Source organism: Numenius arquata, chromosome 2, assembly GCF_964106895.1.
Source record: "Numenius arquata chromosome 2, bNumArq3.hap1.1, whole genome shotgun sequence".
NCBI lineage: Eukaryota > Metazoa > Chordata > Aves > Charadriiformes > Scolopacidae > Numenius > Numenius arquata.
The window spans coordinates 90,934,532-90,957,784 of NC_133577.1; the positions used below are offsets into that span (position 1 = coordinate 90,934,532).

Below are 23,253 nucleotides of genomic sequence, written 5' to 3' on the forward strand. Positions count from 1 at the left end.
GCACATCCTAAACCAGAGTGTTTTTTGTGAATGTGATTGAAAGCTAAAAGAGCTTCTGGGGGGATTCTTGCCATGTCATTGCTTTTTTCCTAGGTATCTGCTAATGGCCGGAGTTGGAGATGGGAAGGATACTTCTGAAAGTTTTTAGGCATGACTTGGGCATCGCCCATCTCATGTCCTCTTTTACAAAAATGTTTAAATGAACTGGAGAAGTCAGTCTCTTTTGGCAAACCTGTATAAGGTGTTTCAGCTGCTGTTTCATCTAGCCTACTGGCCTGTTGAGACTACAGTAGGGGTTGTGTTGTCACTGGTCACATCTTTGTTGAAAGAACTGCCTCTAGTTTTATGGAAAGTGAAGCTGTGCTTGATAGGGAGAATGGAGAGAGGAAATGTTGGTCTCTCCAAGGAGGACTAATAGTTTGTGAGTGTGATCACTGTCTGTCACGTTTGCATAGAAATGCATGAAAGGCAGGTGAACTATGCATCTTGTATTCTTTTGCACAGTGGTACTACCAGTTTCCTTGAAAAGGTCCTGCATGAAGAACAAGTTAAGAGGAAATGTGTAAGGAAACAGTTGTATATTTTGCACGGATAAAATCTTTTGCAAATCAGAAATAATGCTAATTGTTACGTTGCTCAAGAAATGCAGAGACCTCTAAAGGAGAGTTGTATCAGTAGCATGATTTCAGTTTATATAGGTCTTCAGTCCGTGCTATCTTTTGAGAATGGTATCCAAAGGAGACTCTTTGGAATTGTTATATAGGCAGCTTGCATCCATGTGTAAACCTGAAGTCAAAAAGACAGGCAAACATGATCTGAACTTCAAGAAACTTAAAATGAGTCAAAAACATTACTGGAACTCCTCAATTTCTTACTGAATTGTTAAATGTCCTTTGGTTTACAGTAGTGCTGCCAATCTATTTGATATAATATACTGTATTATTTTTCTGAAATTGGCAAGTAGTCGTTTCTCTAGTTTTTCTGCATACTAGAGAATTGAACCTTTTTTATTATGTGCAGTTCCCTAAATAGTTTATGGCACTGTAAAGTTGTGGTCCTAAATGAAGACATCTGATACTTCCTTCCCATGTAATTGCTGGGAAGTAGTTATGACACCAGAAGAATGTATTTTGTTTACATCTACATAGAACGAAGGTGTTAACTTCTGAAGTTCAGATTCTAACATGTATCTTTGTATCGACTGTTAGTGTCCTGGTCTTACTGGCATTTCTTGTGGTACACACTTTGGAGAGGTCAAATGCAATTTTCATTTTTTCTGGAACACACACCTCCAACACTTTGACTAAAATTCTCATTGGAACACATTATAAGGAGTTGAACTTTCTGAAAGAAACTTGAATTTGCTTAGCTTACTGGATAGCAGCTAAAATGGGGATTCTAAAGCAGTGGTTTCCATGCTTCCTGGGCCAGTGGATTATTCTTAGTACTTGGTCTCTCCTGAACCATTGGACCTAAGATAGCAGTAATGTGACAGTGTTTTCTTGTGCATAGTATTGTCTGACTTCAAGCTACCCGAAACATCTTTTTTGGAGACTAGACTCTTAAGTACTGTTTTGCTGGTGGAAGGTGTTATTCATCTTGTAATACTACTGAGAACATAGGTACCTCACGGTATGCAAGATTTGCAGTACTCTCAATGTATAATGTTTCTAGTTACTGTGGCTAGAATGTGTTTATGATGATACTGAGATAGTTAAGAAAATTCTGATCATTCAGGACATGGGAATTAATCATGTTAATTAGCTTGGCACCTGACACCAAATTTTTTTTAAATGTTGCAGTTCTCTGGGTATTCTCAGGAACTACATGTATTGATTTTGTAAAATTGGGATTAAATCCACAAAAAGGTGTCTTTAGTATTAAAAGAACATGATATAAGTATCCTCTGTCTGCAAATTACATGCAGTAATTACATGAGTAAACAGTTACCAAAGGGGTTCTAGCACCCTTTTTGCTTCGGTTTTTCTCAGGTTATATTTCAGTTTTATACTTAGACAGGACTAGTTTTCAATCTGTGATATTAGTACATACAAAATGCAACATGGCATTTTGCTGGTACTTAAATTTATGTGAGTAGATCATATAGTCATTTAGGTTGGAGAAGACCTTTAAGATCATCAGGTCAACTGTTAACCTAGCACCTATATCTAACTTAGGTCTATTGGTTCTAAACCAGAAGAAAGTTTTCCAGTATTACTGTACGCTTTAGTGTGCGAGCTCAAAAAGTGTGTGGGAGATGTGCCACTCTATGCAGACTATAACATGTATTTATCCTAATTTCTTAAAGCTGACATGGTTTGTGTTTCTTTCCTTTTTAGTATTATGGCACTTCCATGTAGTCCTTGAGGTGAAGTGTAATGCTGCTGTTCTTACATTTTTGTGGGGTTTTTTTTGTCTTCTAGGGTTTGAAATCTAGGAGAATGGCAGACATAGACAAGTAAGTACTGATGCTCTGTGAACTGTACTGTACTTCATATGGCTGTGATCTCCAGATACTTTAATGACAGTCTTGGCACTGTGGCAAGATGTGAGGCTTATAGCATGTCGGAGAAAAGCTTGAGTTCCTCATGCCAAATGGGTTTGGGTTCTTAATTGTAAGTAAACCTAAAACTGGGACAAGGCAGCCATCAACTTAGTATGTTAGTTGGAATTCTGGAGGAGGGAGAAAAAACTATAGTACTGCCTATTACTACTGTTTCACTGTATGTAGTTTTTTTCTGTACTTTGAATGCTCTTATTTTGTGTCATTTGAAGTGTGGTTTAGGTGAACCTACCTTCTTTTGTAAAAAGGAATCTTCAAAATTCTGGAAAGCTGCTAGTTCTTTAAACTGTTCTGAGATTGTCAAATGTGAAACTTGAATCTCTGAAGACAAATTTGGCTTTGTTTGGCTATTAAGTTTGTCATAGATCAAAACTGATACAACAGTTTGCTTCACCCATATTATCTCTAACTTGAGCTCTTTAAGCTCATTATCGTATTTCATAAAATTAACTTCTTGATCCTGTTATTGAATATTCCTTACAGCAAAGAACAGTCTGAACTTGATCAACAGGATATGGAAGATGTTGAAGAAGTAGAAGAAGAAGAAACTGGTGAAGATGCCAACAGCAAAGGTAATGTTGTGAACAAGAGTTTCTAAGCAGCTGCTAATTAATATGTGCTTTCTAATTAATGTTTTAAAAGGATTTTACTGCTTAAAATAATAGGAAATGGTAAAACATAACCGCTGATGCACAACTGTATTTAAATTCTGAAGCAAGGACTTTTTTTCCAGTTGTGTGATTTTTTTTTTTTTAGTTGTCTACAGTCATTCATTTTAGTCATGATTAGTGCCAGTTCAGGCAGTGCTGGCCACCTGTAAGGATATATAATTGGAAAGGAAAGGATTATTGTGGATATGTGACTAGATTCTTTCAAAACTAAAAACAGTTAAAAGCTTTTAAAATGAGAAGCTTTGGGTAGAAAAAAAATTAAGTGCATATATCTGTCTCTTTATTTTGATCAGTTGCTTAGTAATTTGCTGCTAGTTGTTTGATTGTGAACAGAACAAAAATCATGTTTAATGTTACCACTCTTAAAATCAATAAATCTTTTATTTTTCCTCAACAAAAACTGAACTTAATGTGTATCAGAATACTTGTTTTGTTTGTGCTGAACAGTTTTACTTGTGCTTTGTAGTTAAAGATTGGGGGTACAGATAGAATCTGAAGAGCAAGTAGCCAAAAGAGAAATAACTAATAATCTCTGCAATGAAATGATTTGGACTGCTGATAGTGCCACATCATGTGATTGCCTGAACAGACTAATAACACTAAATAAAGATAGGATAATTTTGCTCAAGATGATGTTTAGAGGCTTTGCTATATCTATTGAAGAAAGTATTTTCAAAACTGGATTGCAAAATTCTGGGGAACACATGGTCAGCTGAAGAACAGATTCCAATAATTAAATTATAAGTATTCACGTGTCCCAGAGGAACCTAGAGATGAATAATGTGTGTGTTTAGTGATTAATCCCAGCTGTTGTAGATGAGGATCTGAGGGGAAATTATACTATAGGAATCTCGGGAGGGAGATTGATTCTCATAAATCAGAACCATGTTTCAGTACTAGGGAAACTTGACATGGTCTTAAGCAGTTCTTTTGCATCTGTAATTCTTGTTTGTCTAATTTTCTACTATTTTTTTCATACCCAACTTTTCCTCAGGTTTTACTGTTTTGCCTTTTCAAAATCTAGATAATTCAATTTTTAAATACGTCACAGGTCCTCCTGTGGACATTAAGTAAAGAACTCATGATTGTAGGAAAAACCTCTTTGAAGAAATAATGCTCATGGATCCAAGAACTTGCAAAAGAGAATATGTGGTCAGATTTCAGTTTGAGGGGATGTGGCTGTTGACATTGGTGTACCATGTGTATGATATGTATACTGATTGATATGAAATAACTGGCAACATACTCAAATGGCACAACTGGGTAGGTTTTCCAGTGTATAGGAGAGACTAATGAGTAGTAAGACCAGAGAAAACTAGATACTTTGACAAGAGGAGTAGTGTTGACTAATGTGAGATAGTACCTTTAAGAAGTAATTACAGCTACTGCTTCAGTATAAACTGATTGCAGTCAATATGAAGAAACAATAGTGTCGCTTGAAACATAACTTCTCAGCATGTAATTTCAGTGCTAGGACATTGTCCTGGTTTTAGGTGGGATAGAGTTAATTTTCTTTCTAGTAGCTGCTGTGTTTTGGATTTAGTATGAGAATGATGTTGATAACACATTGTTTTAGTTGTTGAGTAATGTTTACATTAGTCAAGGACTTTTTCAGCTTTCCATAGAAGCTGAGAGGGGAGCACAGACAGGACAGACTGGCCAAAGGAATATTAAGTACCATGAACATCATAAGTAGAATTGGCTGGGGATCAGGAGTCTGCCATCACTGCTCAGGGTGGGCTGGCTAATTGGTCCTCAGGTGGTCAGAGCAACTTGTGTTGGATCACTTTATCTTGTATATTATTGTTATTTTCCTCTTCCGTTACTGTTCTATTAAACTTATCTCAACCCACAAAGTTCTTTCCCTTCCTTTTCTCCCTCTTCTCCCTACCCCACTGTGGAGTGGAGGGTGGTTGTGGTCAGTGAGTGGCTGCATGGTCCTAGTTGCTGGCTGGGGTTAAACCATGACAGATATAAAAATGGAAGAGAATAATCACATGTGGTTACTGTAGGGAAGGACATACACAGAGCTTCCATTTCTATCAGGAAGGATTCAAAAGCTTCACTCTAATTTGAAGGTGTCAAAAGAGTACTCTATAAACCTAGCATCTTATAAGGAATGCAAAGTAAGTACTTGTAGCATCTGGAGATGTTGAGGATGGGGGAAGAAGGCAAAACAGCATGATAAAAACTGATCATAAATTCTTATTAAAAAACATGAAGTTGTGAAATTCATTTTTGCAGATTGAGGCATAGTTTTTGAGCAGAAGTAAAAGAGATTATGTTAATGTGGATAATGAGAACACTTAGGCTAAGAATTTGTGTTTTTTAAATGTACTTCTACCTTGTAGTTTGAAACAGGCTTCCCGTTGGGACAAAGTACTTCCTAAAGATAATGTAGATGACACACTTCAAAGTCCTAGTACTGATACTCTAGTCAATAATGTGACAGACTATTCTAATTAATAATTTATTCCCTTGCAGGAAAAATAAAGTAAACATAAACTTGTAAAGTGGTTTTAAATCCAGGTCTGAAACTGTCTTGTTTCTTTCCATTTATCTAAAATGGAATGAAAATCCCAATTCCAGTTTTTATTCCCTTCTTAAAGTAAAAACACAAGTTCTTCTACCTTGCCTTTCCTTAATGATTTAAAAATGAAAGCAGTCAAGGCAAAACTGATGCTTTTAGGGACATCGTATAAAACCTTCCCTTTTAACAAAAAAGCTTGCTGAATAGTAGCCACTTTAATCCAGGTGCTGTTTCTGTGTTCAGAATAGGATGGATTTGATCCATGCTTCCAAAATGGAGAAGTGTTTGAAATACTTCTTTGCCTGTGTTTCTTTTAAAAAGTGTACATATAGTAAACTTAATGCTCTTTTGTAGAATTGTATTAACTTTTCTTTCAAGAATAGTCCAAAAGATGCACTTCACACTTATGTAATTGTCTTTTTTAATTTAGCTCGGCAGTTGACTGTGCAGATGATGCAAAATCCTCAGATTCTCGCAGCCCTTCAGGAGAGACTTGATGGTCTGGTAGGAACATCTACAGGATATATAGAAAGGTACAGTATTTGTTCAGTATGAACAGAGTGGTATAAATGGTTCTTTTGGTTTCTGAACAGTATTATCTGTAGCATTAGTAGTCATAAACCACTGTGCTGCCCAGATAGACTGTATTAGTCTTCCTGCTATCTGGAGTGCATCTCAGAATTGAAGAGTTTTTATTCAGGCTTTTATGAAGAAAAGAATGCTAAAATATTTACAGTGGCTGACTTTGTCGCCTGCAGTTACAGTATGGCACACTTCTTTTAAAAGATACTTTCCTGCTACTTAGAATGGCTTTTGTAGATTTGCCTTAATCATGAAACATCAGTTATGGTAAGTATGGACAAATACTTAAAAACCTACTGTCTCTACTATAGTCATTTTTTGATTTGAGTGTAACCAGGAACTAATAAAATTAGGAATGTTGTATCAGTACTTCATGTGATCTCCTTATGTGTCAAAACTTGTAACAATCTCTTCCTAAAATTTACTTGATCTTCATTAACAGGATTTTCTGGCTCTTTTATGTGTTTTCTGATTGTGTACAAACATTTCATGACATCGACAGGAATTGTAACATATACATCTGTCCTGCTGTGATAAGGTCCTACATTACTATTGACTTGAACTGAGACAGCTACTGAGTAACAGGCACTGCTGCAGCTACTCCTACTCACCATTTAACTAACAGCCTTCTCTAATAAATACTGGCCTAAGAAAGAGCATGGAGTCAAAGGGTACCCAAGTTCTTTCTCTTTGGGATACTGTACGCTACAAGGTTTCTATATAAGTTTTTTTTTTTTCCTTCTGTTTTTGATGTTGATTAACCTCTAGTAATGTTTCAGGTCCTTGATCTAAGAAGCGAACAAAAGTGGTAACATTGATTTACATGGCATTCTTCTAGTCAGCTGCTCTCTAAGATACTGTGCCATTTCTTCATCAATTCCAAGTACAGTAGTGCATTCTCTATCACAAAAGCATTGCAACTTTGCCAGTGTACCAAATGCTTACCTAACTTGCAGTACAAAACTGGAAAACGTGTGTAACTTGAGTCTGTACTTTCTCTACATAGGCATGCTGACTTAACCATGCTTTACAGGTGCCTCTTACATGTCTTCCCAAATATCATTTTGAGCTTCCTTATCTACAGAGTCTAGAAACTGAGATGGCACAAAAGTCAGAAGGAGTCAGGGATCCTAAGAGCCTGTTATGTGGGCTGTCAAGGAACTAGACGCATAAGCTGGTAGGAAACTAAACAGGTTCCAGGAAAATACCTATCTGCTCAGGCTTAGAATCTGCTAATTGCTTGGCAGCAATCCAATAATGTACCTTGTCACCTGTGCCTGGCCACAATTATTTTAATGAAAATTGCTTTCATAGAATAGGATTTCCTTCAACTGCTCACAGGAGGTTGTATTCTTGTGTAATCATAACACTTGCTAGTGGCTCATTCAGAGCAACAGGTTTTACTTGTCACTGTTGTACTTGTGCATCCAGTTCAGATTTGTTGGTCTGCTTCTCCATTTTGGATTTACTTTGTAACAGCTGTCTCTCTCATGAAACTACCTTTCTTTTTTAAAAGTACAGAGTTTATAAAGGTAGTGGATGTTCAGATTTCACAATTCTTACTAGTTGGCATGGACTGTAATGAAACATAGCTTTGACACATGCAAAAGATTCTAGATTCTCTATTAAAGGGGTTAAAATCTTTACTTTGACATACCAGGAGTTGGACGTGCTGCATGTATGGCACTACATCTTCAAAATTTCATAGTGCTTTATATGCTATTGCTAGGACCAGTACTTTTAGTCTCTACATGCATGTGGTGTTAAGTGGGTGATTGTTTTATCACTTATCTGTGCGGTCATATTAATTCTGTTCCTTAAAACTTTTTTCTTGAACTAACTGAACCTGCTACTTAGGTTGCTGTTAGTTCTGATATTGTACTTGAAGATAAAATTACAGCAAATTATTAACTTGACTAACTTCTGGAAAAATGTCAAACAAGAATGTTATCAATCCTTTATGACCATACATGACTAAATTTAAGTGTTTGGTAGGTTATGTAGCAGATGCATTGGACAGTTAAGGAAAATCTTGATTTAACAGTGATATGCATATTATCTTAGTAACCAGAGATAGTGTATTCATGTGGAGCATAAAGCTGTCTGGGAGAAAGGTTCTGCATTTTAAAGTGAACAGGGATGTAGGAACATGTGCTTGTTCTACCTAATAGAGGCAAGACAGCTTTAGTAATTAATACAAACCTTCGGTGCTAACTAAGCTATTGTATTCTTGCTTACTTCCTTTAACCTGAAGCTGGTCCTAACAATTAAGAGCAGGTGTTTACTACTGTATTCTAAATAATGTGGCACAACTGCTTAAATAAAATAAATATGGGAAGCTAACATAGTAATCTTCTGTAGCTGTATGCTGGGGTTTGGCCCACTTCACAAGGCAATGGAGGCTGTCAGCAATCTACCCCTTGAATCTCAACAGTAGCCTTGTTGTAGGTAACTTTCTGTCCCGACAGTAAGTCTGTGTTAGCATATTTTACTAAAGTGAAACTCATATTAAAGAGTGGTAGCTGACAAGTTTTTATAGTGAAGATTGCATTGATAACAGTGGCTCATTTAGCAAAACAGTTCTGGCTCACTTTGGGAGTGACAGTTAATATAGTAGAAGACAGTAGTACCAGTTGCTTTCCTCAGTGAAACAAAATTGTGAATTTTGAAGATTAGCTTCCTTAGTGAAGAATAACTCAGTTGTCTTGAACTTTCGTAAAACCAAGCCAATTAGTGATATAGCTTTTCTTATTTATGCTCAATTGTGTGAATTTACTATGCTGCTTATATTTAGTGTAAAACTTGTTTACAGTATGAAGTTTCATTGCACAAGTTTGTTTCATGATTGACTCAAGTGTTTGGAATACTGTGGTTCTAACTGAGGTTAAGCCTCAGTTTAAGAGCTTGTGCTAACAGTTTCAATCTGCATGGTACAGTGGGTCATAGTTTTGATTTGTACAGCTTTCTAAAGCTTAAAATAGAATGTAAGAGGGGTTTTGATGCAAATTGGTTAACTTGCAAGCGGCCTTGTTAAGGAGGGGTCAATATGTGCTTAGAATGCAGTGTTAATAACAGTTCTGTCACTGAATTTTTCAGCTTGCCTAAAGTTGTTAAAAGACGTGTGAATGCTCTCAAGAACCTTCAAGTTCAATGTGCACAGATAGAAGCAAAGTTCTATGAGGAAGTCCATGAGCTGGAAAGAAAGTATGCTGCTCTCTATCAGCCCTTATTTGACAAGGTATTTTAATGCTAATCTGATCTGTACTTAAAAGCTTTAGCTAAAACACAAGGGAATATAAACTGAAAGCTTATGCATGTTCTGAATTATTTTGGTCTTATGTGCCCATTCAATTCAATTGACACCACCATTTTACTGTCCATGTGAATATCAACTAAGTTTAAGGGGGAGAAAGGTTCACTCTGTTCCATGGTTACCAAAATCACTTCAATATACCAGGCCTCATCTTGTTAATTGAGCAGATGTCAGATGGTATGGTAACCTTTCTGGTACTGTGGTGCTTGTTTTAGCGTGTTGAAAAGCTCATAACTGCTAAGTTGTCTTCTAGGGCTAGAAGAAAAGGTTTTGATAAGTAGTTAATGTGTTACTAATTATGTAACTTTAGGATTGAGAATTGATTGGTTAGGGCATTGCTGGTTGCAATGACTAGGAAATGTGAAAATATTCTTTGTTTATTCTTCTAGCGAAGTGAAATCATCAATGCAATTTATGAACCTACAGAGGAAGAATGTGAATGGAAAGCAGATGTTGAAGAAGAAATTTCAGTGAGTATCTTAATCAGTTCTTGTCAATATCTAGCTTTAGCACGAAAGCAGATTCAATACAGTAACTAAAGTTCAAAAAAAATGTGTGCATAGTCAGTACTTGTAGTAATGATAATAATTCTTAATGATTGCTTAAAGCATGCACATGAAACATGAAGCTATTAGCGAACCTTGTGGACACTCTTTTATAATAAAAAAAACTACCGTTTTTATTCTATCAAGGAGGAAATGAAAGACAAAACCAAGCTTGAAGAGGAAAAAAAAGATGAAGAAAAAGAAGACCCTAAAGGAATTCCTGAATTTTGGCTGACAGTATTCAAGAATGTGGACTTGCTCAGTGATATGGTTCAGGTAGGTGGTGGTCCAGGCTTGTTTAAAGTTGCATTAGAGTCTTTAATCCAAGAGTCTTTAAGAAAGGAATAGAAAGAGTAAGTTACTTAATGTGAAGAGAGCAAAAATTGAACAAGTAGTTGGATGTCATCTCTGGCACTTTATTCAACTGAGAGCACAGAGCACTCTGAAACACTTTCTTACTATGTTATTTGTTGAACTTACTTTACCTTATTAATACACTTTCTGCGCTTATAGGAGCGTGTGTGACATGTATTAGATATTGCTAAAAACTGCACTTGGTGTTTGCATGGATTTAGGTTGTATACTGCACTGGAAACCCTGTACAGCCATTGTTGCCATCTGCTGGTTATGTACCTGAAGATGTTTCAGTGCTGCAATAAGGTTCTTGTTTTATGTAAAACTCATTCTAAACAGGGCTTTTTTATCTCTGCAGGGTCTTAAATCTGTGCACAGTTTAACGTTATGAAAATGGAATAAGCTGTGTTTTCTTTACAGGAACATGATGAACCTATCCTGAAGCACTTAAAAGATATAAAAGTGAAATTTTCAGAAGTTGGACAGCCTATGGTTAGTTAAACAAGATTACTTTTGTGTTATCTTTATATATTTTTTTATTTGTTTATTAGTAGTGTGGTCTGTGATAGCCAATGGTCTTATGGCAATCATGAGAAATACATAGCTGCTTCTTGTCTTCTGAAAAACAGTACAAGGATCAGTACTAATCTTGTGGTATCATGTGAATGAATTTATACTTCATTTAGCCTTCAAATTCTTGTGAGTTAATAACTTGGCCTTAAAGGTGAAACTTAGTCATCAGATATTAAGTTTTGATACCTTCAGGTACTTTTGGTATAACTGTTATAATTGGGTATAATTTCCTTGTCAGAAACCAGATAGCTTGCTAAGTTTTAATATTTTAAATTTAGAAGTTACCTCTGTATGTTAGTACCAGAAAAGCTGCACACCAGAAGATCTTGTCATTGCTGCAAGCAGTATATTAAGTAATAAGCAGAATATCAACATGGTAAACAAAAACATTTGAAGATTTATTGTACAACTTGGGAAGCAAATTCCAGAATAAGTTACGTATGTGCAGCATTTCAATATTGGTAGAGATGGATATGTTCTGTTGCATGTGTATTTTAGGGTTTGAATTTTAAGTACTTAGCAACACATACTTTTAACTTCTAAATTGCTGAAGCGGTCTCTCTGCAATTCTTTTTAAGAGTTTCACCTTAGAATTTCATTTTGAGCCAAATGACTACTTCACAAATGAAGTGTTGACAAAGACGTATAGAATGAGGTCAGAGCCAGATGATTCTGATCCCTTTTCCTTTGATGGACCGGAAATCATGGGTTGTACAGGGTAAGTGCTAATAAATAACTTCTAAGGCAATGTAACAGTTTCTGCTTTAACATTATCCAACTGTAGACTTACATCATTTTGGGAAGCTGCTTGGAAAGATACTGCTGCCTAATAACTTGTAAACAGCTGGGTTTGACTTGATTTTTTTTTTTATTATTGTATTTCAATAACTATAAGGCTTTCTAGGCTTAGGCTGGAAAGCTGCTAAGCACACAGGCTTAGCAGGCATACATTGGCTGCGAGCACACATTGCCAGGTCATGTCCAACTTTTCATCCACGAGTACCCCCAAGTCTTTCGTGGCATGGCTGCTCTTAATCCCTACATCTCCCAGCCTGTATTGATACTGGGGGTTGCCTTGACCCAGGTACAGGACCTTGCACTTGACCTTGTTGAACTTGATATTCACGTGGGCCTATTTCTCAAGCTTGTCCAGGTCCCTCTGAATGGCATCTTGTCACTCAGGTGTGTCAATGAACCCACTCATCTTGGTGTCATTGGCAAACTTGCAGAGGGTACACTTGATCCCACTGTGTCATTGATGAAGATACTAGACATTACTGGTCCTGATACAGACCCCTGAGGACGACACTTGTCATCAGTCTTTATCCGGACATTGAGCCATTGACCACTACCCTCTGGATGGGACCATCCAACCAATTCCTCATCCACCAAACAGTCCACTCATCAAATCCATATCTCTCCAGTTTAGAGAGACTGCAGTGAAGACTGAGGCAAAGTTGTTGAGTAACTCAGCCTTCTCATGTGTTGTTAGGAGTTGTGTTCAAAAGTTGTGTATGCTTTTGTTGCCCTTAATTTTCTGGTTGACATCTGTAGAAGCCCTTCTTATTATTTGTGTCCCTTGCCAAGTTAAGCTCCAGCTGTGCCTTGGCCTTCCTGACCTCATTCCTGTGCAACTGAGCAATGTCCCTATACTCTTCCCAGAATACTGGTCCCTGCTTCCACTGCCTGTGCATTTCCTTCTTGCCCTATAGTTTGACTGGCAGGTCTCGACTCAGCCATACTGGTCTTTTGCCTTCCTTTCCTGACTGCTTACACATGGTGATTGAGAGCTCCTGCCCTCTATGGAAAACATCCTTAAAGTATATATGGTATATCTATTATATATGCACACAAATAAAAAATCTAATCAGTATTCATCTAAAGCTACTCTTCTGTAATCACTAAAGCTGAATTGGAAGATCGATGTTATTATCTTTTTGTATGCCTTGAGTTTTTTTCAGAACTTGTTTGATCACTTCTTTTAATCCTTTTGTATTTTTGACATGCAGCATTTTGGGAAGTCTATTACAATTTTACTTTCTATATTGCAGTTGTCCAGTTAGTTTTGTAACTGTTGCATGTTTGTCTCGGTGTCTTTCAGTTGATCTATTTGAGAAATGTAGAGAGTTATCTCCTATTAACTCCAGGTTCCTCATGATTTTAAAGATTTGTCACACTCCTTTCTCTGATGTCTTTCGTTCTAAATTAGCTGTTATTCCTCAAACTAAATCTTTCTGTACATGTCTCTTTTCTTGTGAACAGGAGGACAAGAGAAACCTGAGTTGTACATCATTAGCCTTATGAGTACATCAGGGTTCTGTGCATCATGACCAGTTCAGCTGCTTTTGTGTTAATGTCTCTAATGTTCTGACTGCTTTTCTGAGTGATTATAACTAATTGAGGGCCTATCACTGCATAGTCAGGTTTGGGTTTACCCATATGTTACTGTGCAATTTGTGATACTGACTTTTATTTACCACTTCATTTTCCAGACACTTAATGTAATATATTTCTGCAAATGTCCTGTAGGATTTAGTCTTTAATGCTTGAGTAGCTTTGATGAAGCTGTTTTGTCTTCTCCAGTTTGCACTGTTTTTGAAAAGCATAAATCCTGGCAGAGGTTGCTCTAAGATGATTCTCTGCTTCTGTGAAAATGATTTTGTCCTTGTTATGTTTTAACTAAGACAGTCTCTTCTTATCCCAAAACAACTTGCCTCTGAGTCTTTAAAGGAATCTAATCAGAAACTTCTGCATATGTGGATGGTCTTATTGGTGTGACTTCTTCATTTACACATACCAAGAATTCCGTGTGAGGGTCAGACAAGCCTGTGGGTATGATTTAGCAGGATAGAGTTTAAAAAAAAAACTGCAGAAAATCCACAAACAACTAAAAGCCAATGAAAAACTACACATCTTCTTGATGTATTATTTTAAGGGATTATTGATTACAATGGTAGGTGTGGTAAACCTTGGCATATACTAGCATGACCAAATATGACATTACTTTAATGGATAGGTAGCACTAAAAATTATGTGAGACCGTTCTTTGATAGTAAACTAGTAGCAGATGAGAATTAGTATTTCAGAGATTGAGTGGGGAAGGAGAGACTTCTGGATGAAAAAACCAGTCCTACAATGAACCTGTTACTTTTGTTCTCAAGTTTAATGAAAAGATAGCAGTGAATAAATACTACCTTAACATTTTATATTCGCTGTATCCTTTGTCACTGTGATAGTCTTAGTAGGTACCTGTAACAAGTGGAATGATATTAAGCTGCAGCTGTTTTCTTTCTTTTCTTTTTTTTTTCTCTCAGTTGCCAGATAGACTGGAAAAAAGGAAAGAATGTTACTTTGAAAACCATTAAGAAGAAGCAGAAACATAAGGGTCGTGGAACAGTTAGAACAGTGACAAAAACTATTTCCAATGACTCTTTCTTCAACTTTTTTAGTCCTCCTGAAGGTAAACTTAACATTAGTTTATCTGCATTAACTTTAAATGTAGAATGTACTTCACTCACGCGTTCTTGTTTCTTTTTTTTTTCCTATAGTTCCTGAAAGTGGAGACCTGGTAAGTTGGCTTATTTAAAATAAAGGGGTGGAGGGGAAACACCAGTAGGAGAGTTCATGCTGTTATATACAAAGTGTTTGGTGAAATTGGGAATTTGTTAAACAGCTTCAGCTGTTTCTGCATTTAAGTGAGCATGCATTTGCATTTTCTTTATTAGAAGGAGTATTTGAGTTGGATGATAGAGTTCAGTTTAGTGAACTTCAACAGCTTATCCTTGCTGAAAGTTACGTTGTGAATTTTGAACAGTGGTACAAATGTAGTGATCTTTTTTTGTTAACCTTTGATCTAGTGGGTGGTGTAAGTCTCTCCCTTTGGGCATTATTTGGATGATCTTCTCTAATGGCTGCATGTATCTGGTTTTGTATTTTACGCTGTTAAAGAATTCTTAAGCCATTAACTCTTGGAGAAAGTAATAAAACAAAAATACAATACTACAAGAGCCCACTCTTCTGTGTGCTTACTAGTAGAAAACTGTGGTAATAGGCTATGTTTTTGTAAGGAGGAAGACTACCAAAACCACTTAACAGTGCTGAATACATTGTGAAGGTTGAGTGAGAAATCTGATTAAAGTCTTCAGAAGCATGCTGTTAGAACTCCAGTTGGCATGGACACCAAAAGCTGTATGTTCATAATGTTAAAATAAAAAAATCAAGCTTGTTGAATTGAAGATAGCATCGTAGATGGAAGACAGTAGAATAGTTGATGTTTAAACAAAAGGAGTGAAAACCTGGGATTAGATTGGAGAGCATTTTTAGGTGTTCATGTGCTTCACAATGGTTTACTTAATTCATAGATTGGTCCAGGCCGGAAGGGACCTCCAAAGGTCATCTAGTCTGACCTCCCTGCAGTCAGCAGGGACACCCCCAACTAGACCAGGTTGCCCAGGGCCTCGTCGAGCTTCACCTTGAATATCTCAGGGGAAGGGGCCTCAACCACCTCCCTGGGCAACCTGTTCCAGTGTTCCACCACCCTCATGGTAAAGAACTTTTTCTTAATATCCAATCTAAATCTCCCCTTCTCCAACTTAAAACCATTGCCCCTCGTCCTGTCACTGCAGGCCTTTGTAAACAGACCCTCCCCAGCCTTCCTGTAGGCCCCCCTCAGGTACTGGAAGGACGCTATGAGGTCTCCCCGGAGCCTCCTTTTCTCCAAGCTGAACAACCCCAACTCCCTCAGCCTGTCCTCATAGGAGAGGTGTTCCAACCCCCTGATCATTTTGGTGGCCCTCCTCTGGACCTGCTCCATCAGGTCCTCGTCCTTTCTATATTGAGGGCTCCAGACCTGCACACAGTACTCCAGGTGAGGTCTCACCAGAGCAAAGTGGCAGAATCACCTCTCTGGATCTGCTGGCAACACTTCTTTTGATGCAGCCCAGGATGTGATTGGCCTTCTGGGCTGCGAGAGCACACTGCCTGCTCATGTCCAGCTTCTCATCCATCAGCACCCCCAAGTCCCTTTCCTCAGGGCTGCTTTCTAATACCTCATCCCCCAGTCTGTATTTATACTGAGGATTGTTTCTTCCCAGGTGCAGAATCCTGCACTTGCTTTTGTTGAACCTCGTGAGGTTCAACTGGGCCCAGCTCTCCAGCCTGTCCAGGTCCCTCTGAATGACATCCCATCCCTCTGGCGTATCGACAACACCACACAGCTTGGTGTCATCTGCAAACTTGGTGATGGTGCTCTCAATCCCTCTGTCTATGTCTTTGATAAAAATGTTAAACAGTACTGGTCCCAGCACGGACCCTTGAGGGACACCACTTGTCACTGCTCTCCATCTGGACTTAAAGCCATTGAGTACCACCCTCTGGGTGCGACCATTCAGCCAATTCCTTATCCACTGAACTGTCCACCCATCAAATCCGTATCCCTCCAATTTGGCAAGCAGGATGTTGTGAGGAACCGTGTCAAAGGCCTTACAGAAGTCCAGATAGATCACATCCATAGGTTGTCCCTTGTCTACTGACCTAGTCACTTCATCATAGAAGGCCACTAGGTTAGTCAGGCAGGACTTGCCCCTAGTAAAGCCATGTTGGCTGTCCTGAATCATCCCCCTGTCCTCCATGTGCCCAAGCATGGCGTCCAGAAGGATCTGCTCCATGATCTTCCCAGGCACAGAGGTGAGGCTGACAGGTCGGTAGTTCCCAGGGTCCTCCTTTCTACCCTTTTTAAAAATGGGTGTGATGTTTCCTTTCTGCCAGTCTGCAGGGACTTCACCTGACTGCCATGACTTTTCGAATATCATGGAAAGTGGCTTTGCAACTTCATCAGCCAGTTCCTTCAGGACTCTGGGATGGATTTCATCAGGTCCCATGGACTTGTGTATCTTTAGATTCCTTAGGTGATCACGTACTATGTCTTCAGTTATAGTGGGATGGACTTTGTCACCTGGATCCTCAACTTGTGGGCCATCAACATGGGAGCTAGGAGGAGAGGGGTTGCCAGTGAAGACTGAGGCAAAAAAATTGAGAACTTCTGCCTTCTCCTCCTCCGCTGATACAAGTTCCCCACTGCTGCTCATTAGGGGGGGTACATTTTCTTTAACCTTCCTTTTCTGATTAATGTACCTGTAGAAGCCTTTCTTGTTTTTCTTTATGTCCCTTGCCAAGTCCAGTTCTAGCTGTGCCTTGGCCTCCCTGACCTCATCCCTACACAGCCGGGCAACATCCCTATACTCTTCCCAGGTTGCCTGTCCCTTCTTCCATTTCCTGTGTAGCCCCATCTTACCCCTTAGTTTGACCAGCAGGTCCCAGCTCAACCATGGTGGTTTCTTGCCTCCCTTACCCAATTTCCTACATGTTGGGATTGAGATCTTTTGTGCTCTATGGAGAGCATCCTTAAAGATCTGCCAGCTAAATGGGAATCATGGAGGCGATGCACTGTAGGAATCAGAAGCAGCCTGTAAAATCTTTAATTAGGCTTACCTGGCTATTGTTTAGCATCATAGAATCACAGAATGGTTAGAGTTGGAAGAGACCTTGGAGATCATCGAGTTCCAACCCCCCTGCCGTGGGCAGGGACACCTACTAGAGCAGGTTACTCAAAGCCCCATCCAGCCTGGCCTTGAACACTTCCAGGGATGGGGCATCCACAACGTCCCTGGGCAACCTGTTCCAGTGCCTCACCACCCTCACAATAAAGAATTTCTTCCTAGTATCTAATCCAAATCTCCCCTCTTCCAATTTAAAACCATTACCCCTTGTCCTGTCGCTACACTTCCTGACAAAGAGTCCCTCTTCGGCTCTCCTGTAGGCTCCCTTCAGATATTGATAGGCTGCTATGAGGTCTCCCCGGAGCCTTCTCTTCTCCAGGCTGAACAACCCCAGCTCTCTCAGCCTGTCTTCATAGGGGAGGTGCTCCATCTTCGTGGCCCTCCGCTGGACCTGTTCCAACAGGTCCATGTCCTGTCTATGTTGAGGACTCCAAAGCTGGACACAGTGTTCCAGGTGGGGTCTCATGAGTGCAGAGTAGAGGGGTAGAATCACCTCCCGCGGTCTGCTGGCCACACTTCTCTTGATGCAGCCCAGAATCCGGTTGGCTTTCTGGGCTGCCAGTGTGTGCTGCTGGCTCATGTTGAGCTTCTCATCCACGAGCACTCCCAAGTCCTTCTCCTCAGGGCTGCTCTCCAGCCATTCTCCGCCCAACCTGTATTTGTGCCTGGGATTGCCATGTCCCAGGTGCAGGACCCTGCACTTGGCTTGGCTGAACTTCATGCGATTTGCACAAGCCCACCTCTCAAGCCTGTCCAGGTCCCTCTGGATGGCATCCCTTCCCTCCAGTGTGTTGACCGCGCCACCGAGCTTGGTGTCGTCGGCAAACTTGCTGAGGGTGCACCTTTACTTCTTAAAGGTGGTGTGCATATGAACTGAGTCTATGGTAAGTATTAAATCAATTTTTTTACTTGGAGGTGGGGGAAGAATAAAACTTAAACTCCAGAATTTTGTATAATTAAAGTTACTGTAGAAGCAACCACCCACTGCATAATGCAAGTAGGCTATTTCAAGTGTAAAACTTGACTCCACAATTTCAATGCTATAAAGCAAGTCCTGAACCAAAAAAGAGTCAGCACAGGGGATTTTTATAAATCTGACCGCATCAAAGACTGTGCAAATTGTGTTTTTGTGTTTAAAAAAAAAAAATTCAGTTCATGGTTTAGGGAATAATGTTGTTTTATGCAGGATGATGATGCTGAGGCAATCCTTGCTGCAGACTTTGAAATAGGTCATTTCTTGCGTGAACGTATAGTCCCCCGATCAGTATTGTACTTCACAGGAGAAGCTATTGAAGATGATGATGATGATGTAAGTATAATGTTCTTTTAAAAGGCTAAAAACTTTGAAATAATGTTGCTTAAAGACTTTGAGTGATTTCTGACCTTTATAATGTTGGTATCCTCAGAATGGCATGTAGCAACATTAGTTTCAGCTGACCTTCCTGAGTGTTCAGTAAAGAACAGCATGAAGGTAATTCATCTTTGAAGTAGTGGCTTCAGAGTTTTGTGGTAAAAGTAGTGGTAAAAGCTGAACATTTAGGGGATGTCTGAGTTGAATTTTGTGTATGAAGCATTCCTGGGGCATTTGGCACACCAAATATTTTGGTACAACTACAATGAGCTGCCAGAAAACTAATTAGTCTTATTTATCTAGTTGCTCAGACTGTTCTTTGTGCTTACAGTGATACTGGGCTACCAATTTCTGTGAGATTCAAGCCTGATCAGGAGGGCGCTCTTAAAATATAGATAAGCACATTCAAAGCATGCCAAAATACTCAAAGCAAGCTCTGCAAAAGCTTGAATTAAGTGCTTTAAAGGAGCTAGGCTTGAAAAACAAACCATAAAACCCTGAGACTTTGTGGATAAAATATTAAATATTTTTCTCTCCCCTGCCTCTGCACAAACAAGGACAGTTTGACAGACTGATTTGACTAAGATAATTCATACCTTAAAATTCATTTTTTTTAGAATGTAAAATGTTAGCCCTTAGTTCAAAGCCTTGGCTTGGGGAAGTGGAAGAGTGAAGTGACTGACTGTACAGATTGCCTTAGGCTTTGAGACACCCTACTGGCCAGAAGTGTCACCACAGTCTAAGCTCTTGTAGTATTTCATGTAAGGAATTTAAGGTAGACAGTTTTCTGTCCCAGAGCATAGTTTAAGAGATTGAACATTGTTCATGCTGACGTATAACGCATTTTTAAATCTGTCAGGTATAGGAAGCTCTCTTAGAGCACAATCCAGTGTGGTCTCTAGCATCTACTTGAGTTGTACTTGAGCCATTTATGGCTTTGTGGCACTCTCAAAACCATTTATTTTCTTTTTTAGTATGATGAAGAAGGTGAAGAGGCAGATGATGAGGTAAGTTGACAGATGGCCTTGATTTAAGTGGTTTTCCTTTTGTAGTTTGTCTGGAATCAGAGTTCCTTTAGTTTTTGAATGCTCTGGACACTAGGTTTAACTATTATTTATGAATGGAAGATACAACACATTGTTTTATGGATCTAGGGGGAATATTTGAGAAAAAAAACAATAAAACAACCCCTAACAAAGACAACCCTAAGGTATCTTACAAATCAAGTTGCAACTCATGTCAAAAGATTATATGCTTTGTGGAGGATAAACTAATACAATATGCATAACTTAGTGTAATTAAAGTATTTAGGAGTAGAATTTAATCTTAATTTTCTTGAAAATGACTCTGGAAGCTGAACGTGGATAAGCTGGAGAAATATAAACAAGTGTTTTCTTTCAGGAGGGGGAGGAAGAAGCAGATGAAGAAAATGATCCTGAGTATGACCCAAAGGTAAGGAATTAAAAAATCCTTAAAGCTTGGATATGCATAAACATACTTAATATTTTATGTAGGCTAAATTTTGATTTTTAGTTTAAGTATTTAATCAATAGTTCTTATGGTGAGTATGTTTTGGCTGAGACTGTTTCAGTCCCAGTAAAAGTAACTTTTGGCTTTGAGCACTGAAGTTAGTCAGGCTTGGGTTTCTATAAACTTGTCTTGCAGCAAGTTGCTGCTAATGATGAAAATGTTCTATAATGGTTGTAAGGACATGAAGAGAACTGTGTAAACTTGTCACAAGCTGGGTACAGCTTGTCACACAGCAGAGTACAAAACTGAGGCTTTTTCAGGGTAGATAATAGCAAGTCTTTTATTGCTTGAGGTAGCAGAAGTCAAGGTTCAGGAATGCATCTAAAGTCGAGTACTAAAATGTGAAAAACCAAGAGCAACTGGCAGCTTTCTTATTCCATGGGAAGGGGAAATGAATGACTAGCCAGGCTCAGTTTGCTGGAAAAATGTTTTGGAGCCACTCAGTTCATAGCTTTTTCCTGGCTGAGGGAAGGGCACATTTGGCCATTTGAAAGTATCTGATGGTGGTAGGTGAAAGTTGCAGTCCTGAAAATGAAGCTTGTGTGAACTAAAAAATGTCTGCTGCAAAATGTGTTTGCAATTTCAAATGAGGAGGCAGCATATTTTTCAGTAGGAATGGCTTGAGCTACAATCAAAGTGCTGTTGAAAGAATTACATATTAACATTGTACCTAGAAAGTTGTAGGGTATAGAACTACTAATCAAAATTTACAACCTGTTGGTGATGATTCATCTGTATTCAAATTGCTTCCTATTAAAGAAAGCGTTGGAATCAAAATGAAACAGCTGCAAGATGGGCTTATTTCCACTACTTCAGATTGCTGTTCTAGGCTGAACAGAACTGAGAAAGGGCAAGACTATATGCTCAGTTTCAGAACACTAGAGACAGTAGTGGTACTATAGTGTATTGACACAAGAATAAAGAGTTGTAAGCTGATCATGGGCTGAAAGCCAGCTGAATTTCTTAAAGCGCTGTGGTCCTAGACTAGCTATCTGGACCCAGGTAATGGAGTAAAACTTAAAACTGAACTCTGCCCCCAGAAAGCCTTTTCCTTAAATTCCCATGTTGCTGTGAGATACTGTTGGTTGTCTGCTTCAATGTAACAGAATAAATTTTCCACGTTGGAATTTTCTAACAACTGGAATTTATTGCAAACGATGTTTCCAGAGTGTTAAGAATGCGCCATGATTTGGTGTTTTGTTGCACTGCTCTGCAGTGGTTTCTGGAGCAAGGCTGTGCCCTTGTTACCACAGGAAGCTTCTTTTGCCTCAAACTGTGTAGAAGGCCCAGGTGCTTCTTCTGAGCCGTGTTGTTTGTTATCATGCATAACTCTCCTCCTTTTTTCTAGTTTTGGTGTCTTTCAGAATATCCCACCACACTAATTCAGATTTTTTTTTTTTTTTTTGTTCTGGTTCATATACCTGTTCCCTAATAAAGCCAAAATAAATGCATTGTGGATGTTGCTATGTCCAAAGACAGCAGTACTACTAATACTAAGCAATTAGTTTAAGGGAAAAGATGAAAGAAGTATCTCTACTGGAACTTGAGAAAGTATGCTTAGCAATATTAGTAGTTCTTTAAAAACACTGATACCTATAAACTGATTATTTCCTTTTTTTTCTCAACAGAAGGATCAAAATCCAGCAGAATGCAAGCAGCAGTGAAGCAGTGTGTATGTGGCCTTGAGGATTACCTGCACTGTAATAGCCTAAACACAACTATTAGTTACTTACAGCCTTATGTTTTGTATCTTGGTAGAATTAAGTAACCAATTTGTTAAAAAAAAGAAATCAAACACATAAGAACCAGTTTAAAATGTAGGTTCAATCTACCTAGCATTTTAACAGTATAATTTTCTGCCAATATGTAGAATGCAGTAAATCCCCTAAAGCATGAATGTTAATTCATTGCTACATAGTTTGGTTCTTGTGAAGTCTTTGTCATGTAGCTATTAGACTGCAGCTGTGAAGATTTATCAGAACTGTTAACTGAGACCAATATTTGTTTAGAGAAAACTCTCTCCTGAAGAACCAACCAAAGTATTTTTCAGCCTAGTAGTTTGAACGGGTTTAAGTCTGCTTGCACTAGCTGTGCCTTCATTACTTTGTTATAGAAATGGCAGTGACTTGTACTAACTAGGAGATGATGCGTTTTGAATTTGACTACTTGAGAAGAACTAGTATAACTTGTTTAATTTCCAACGAGACCACATTAAACATTCATAACTGTCAGCTTGTTTATGCTATGGGTTTTGTATTTTATGTGACATAGTGATCTACAAAAGAAACCTAGTCATCATATTAAGGTTATTGTTTACCACTGGGGTGTGAATAAAACCTAGTATTTTCAGAAGCTAGTCTTGTTTTATTATGATGTGTGTATCTGCATGTGTAAACTGGTGAGGCATATCTTTCATGCTGCAGTTCACTTTCTACTAGAAATAAAAGTTGAGAGTTACTGAAAAGTAAATTGCATAGCATTTTAAAAACAAACATGATAGTTTGGAAAGTTTGATCCGTAGTTTCCACTTCCAGTGTGATACTTGTGAATCCGAGCTAGATGTTTCAGTGATTGGTCAACACTGCCATTTTGAAAAAGACAAGTTTTTAGAAGTGGGGCTAGATCTGATAAAGAACTTTGGTATTGCTGTGCCTGACTCTAAAGTATCAGTTACTAGTATAAAA

General features: G+C 38.5%; 1 protein-coding gene across 3 annotated transcripts in view; it reads left to right on the forward strand.

Moving 5' to 3' along the window:
- NAP1L1 (nucleosome assembly protein 1 like 1) overlaps positions 1-23,029 on the forward strand; it is a 35,026-nt gene extending 11,997 nt beyond the window's left edge. For 2 of the 3 annotated variants that reach the window (XM_074169005.1, XM_074169004.1), the window contains exons 2-15: positions 2,424-2,458; positions 3,047-3,135; positions 6,195-6,297; positions 9,443-9,584; positions 10,049-10,129; positions 10,352-10,480; positions 10,979-11,050; positions 11,710-11,849; positions 14,446-14,591; positions 14,680-14,699; positions 18,875-18,997; positions 20,014-20,046; positions 20,441-20,491; positions 22,198-23,029. In XM_074169005.1, coding sequence (XP_074025106.1) covers positions 2,442-2,458; positions 3,047-3,135; positions 6,195-6,297; positions 9,443-9,584; positions 10,049-10,129; positions 10,352-10,480; positions 10,979-11,050; positions 11,710-11,849; positions 14,446-14,591; positions 14,680-14,699; positions 18,875-18,997; positions 20,014-20,046; positions 20,441-20,491; positions 22,198-22,233 — 1,182 coding nt within the window. In that variant the 5' untranslated portion in view covers positions 2,424-2,441 and the 3' untranslated portion in view covers positions 22,234-23,029. Of the gene's footprint in view, positions 1-2,423; positions 2,459-3,046; positions 3,136-6,194; positions 6,298-9,442; positions 9,585-10,048; positions 10,130-10,351; positions 10,481-10,978; positions 11,051-11,709; positions 11,850-14,445; positions 14,592-14,679; positions 14,700-18,874; positions 18,998-20,013; positions 20,047-20,440; positions 20,492-22,197 lie in introns of those variants that run through there. The other variant, XM_074169006.1, reaches the window with a different exon arrangement.
- The last annotated feature ends 224 nt before the right edge of the window (positions 23,030-23,253 follow it).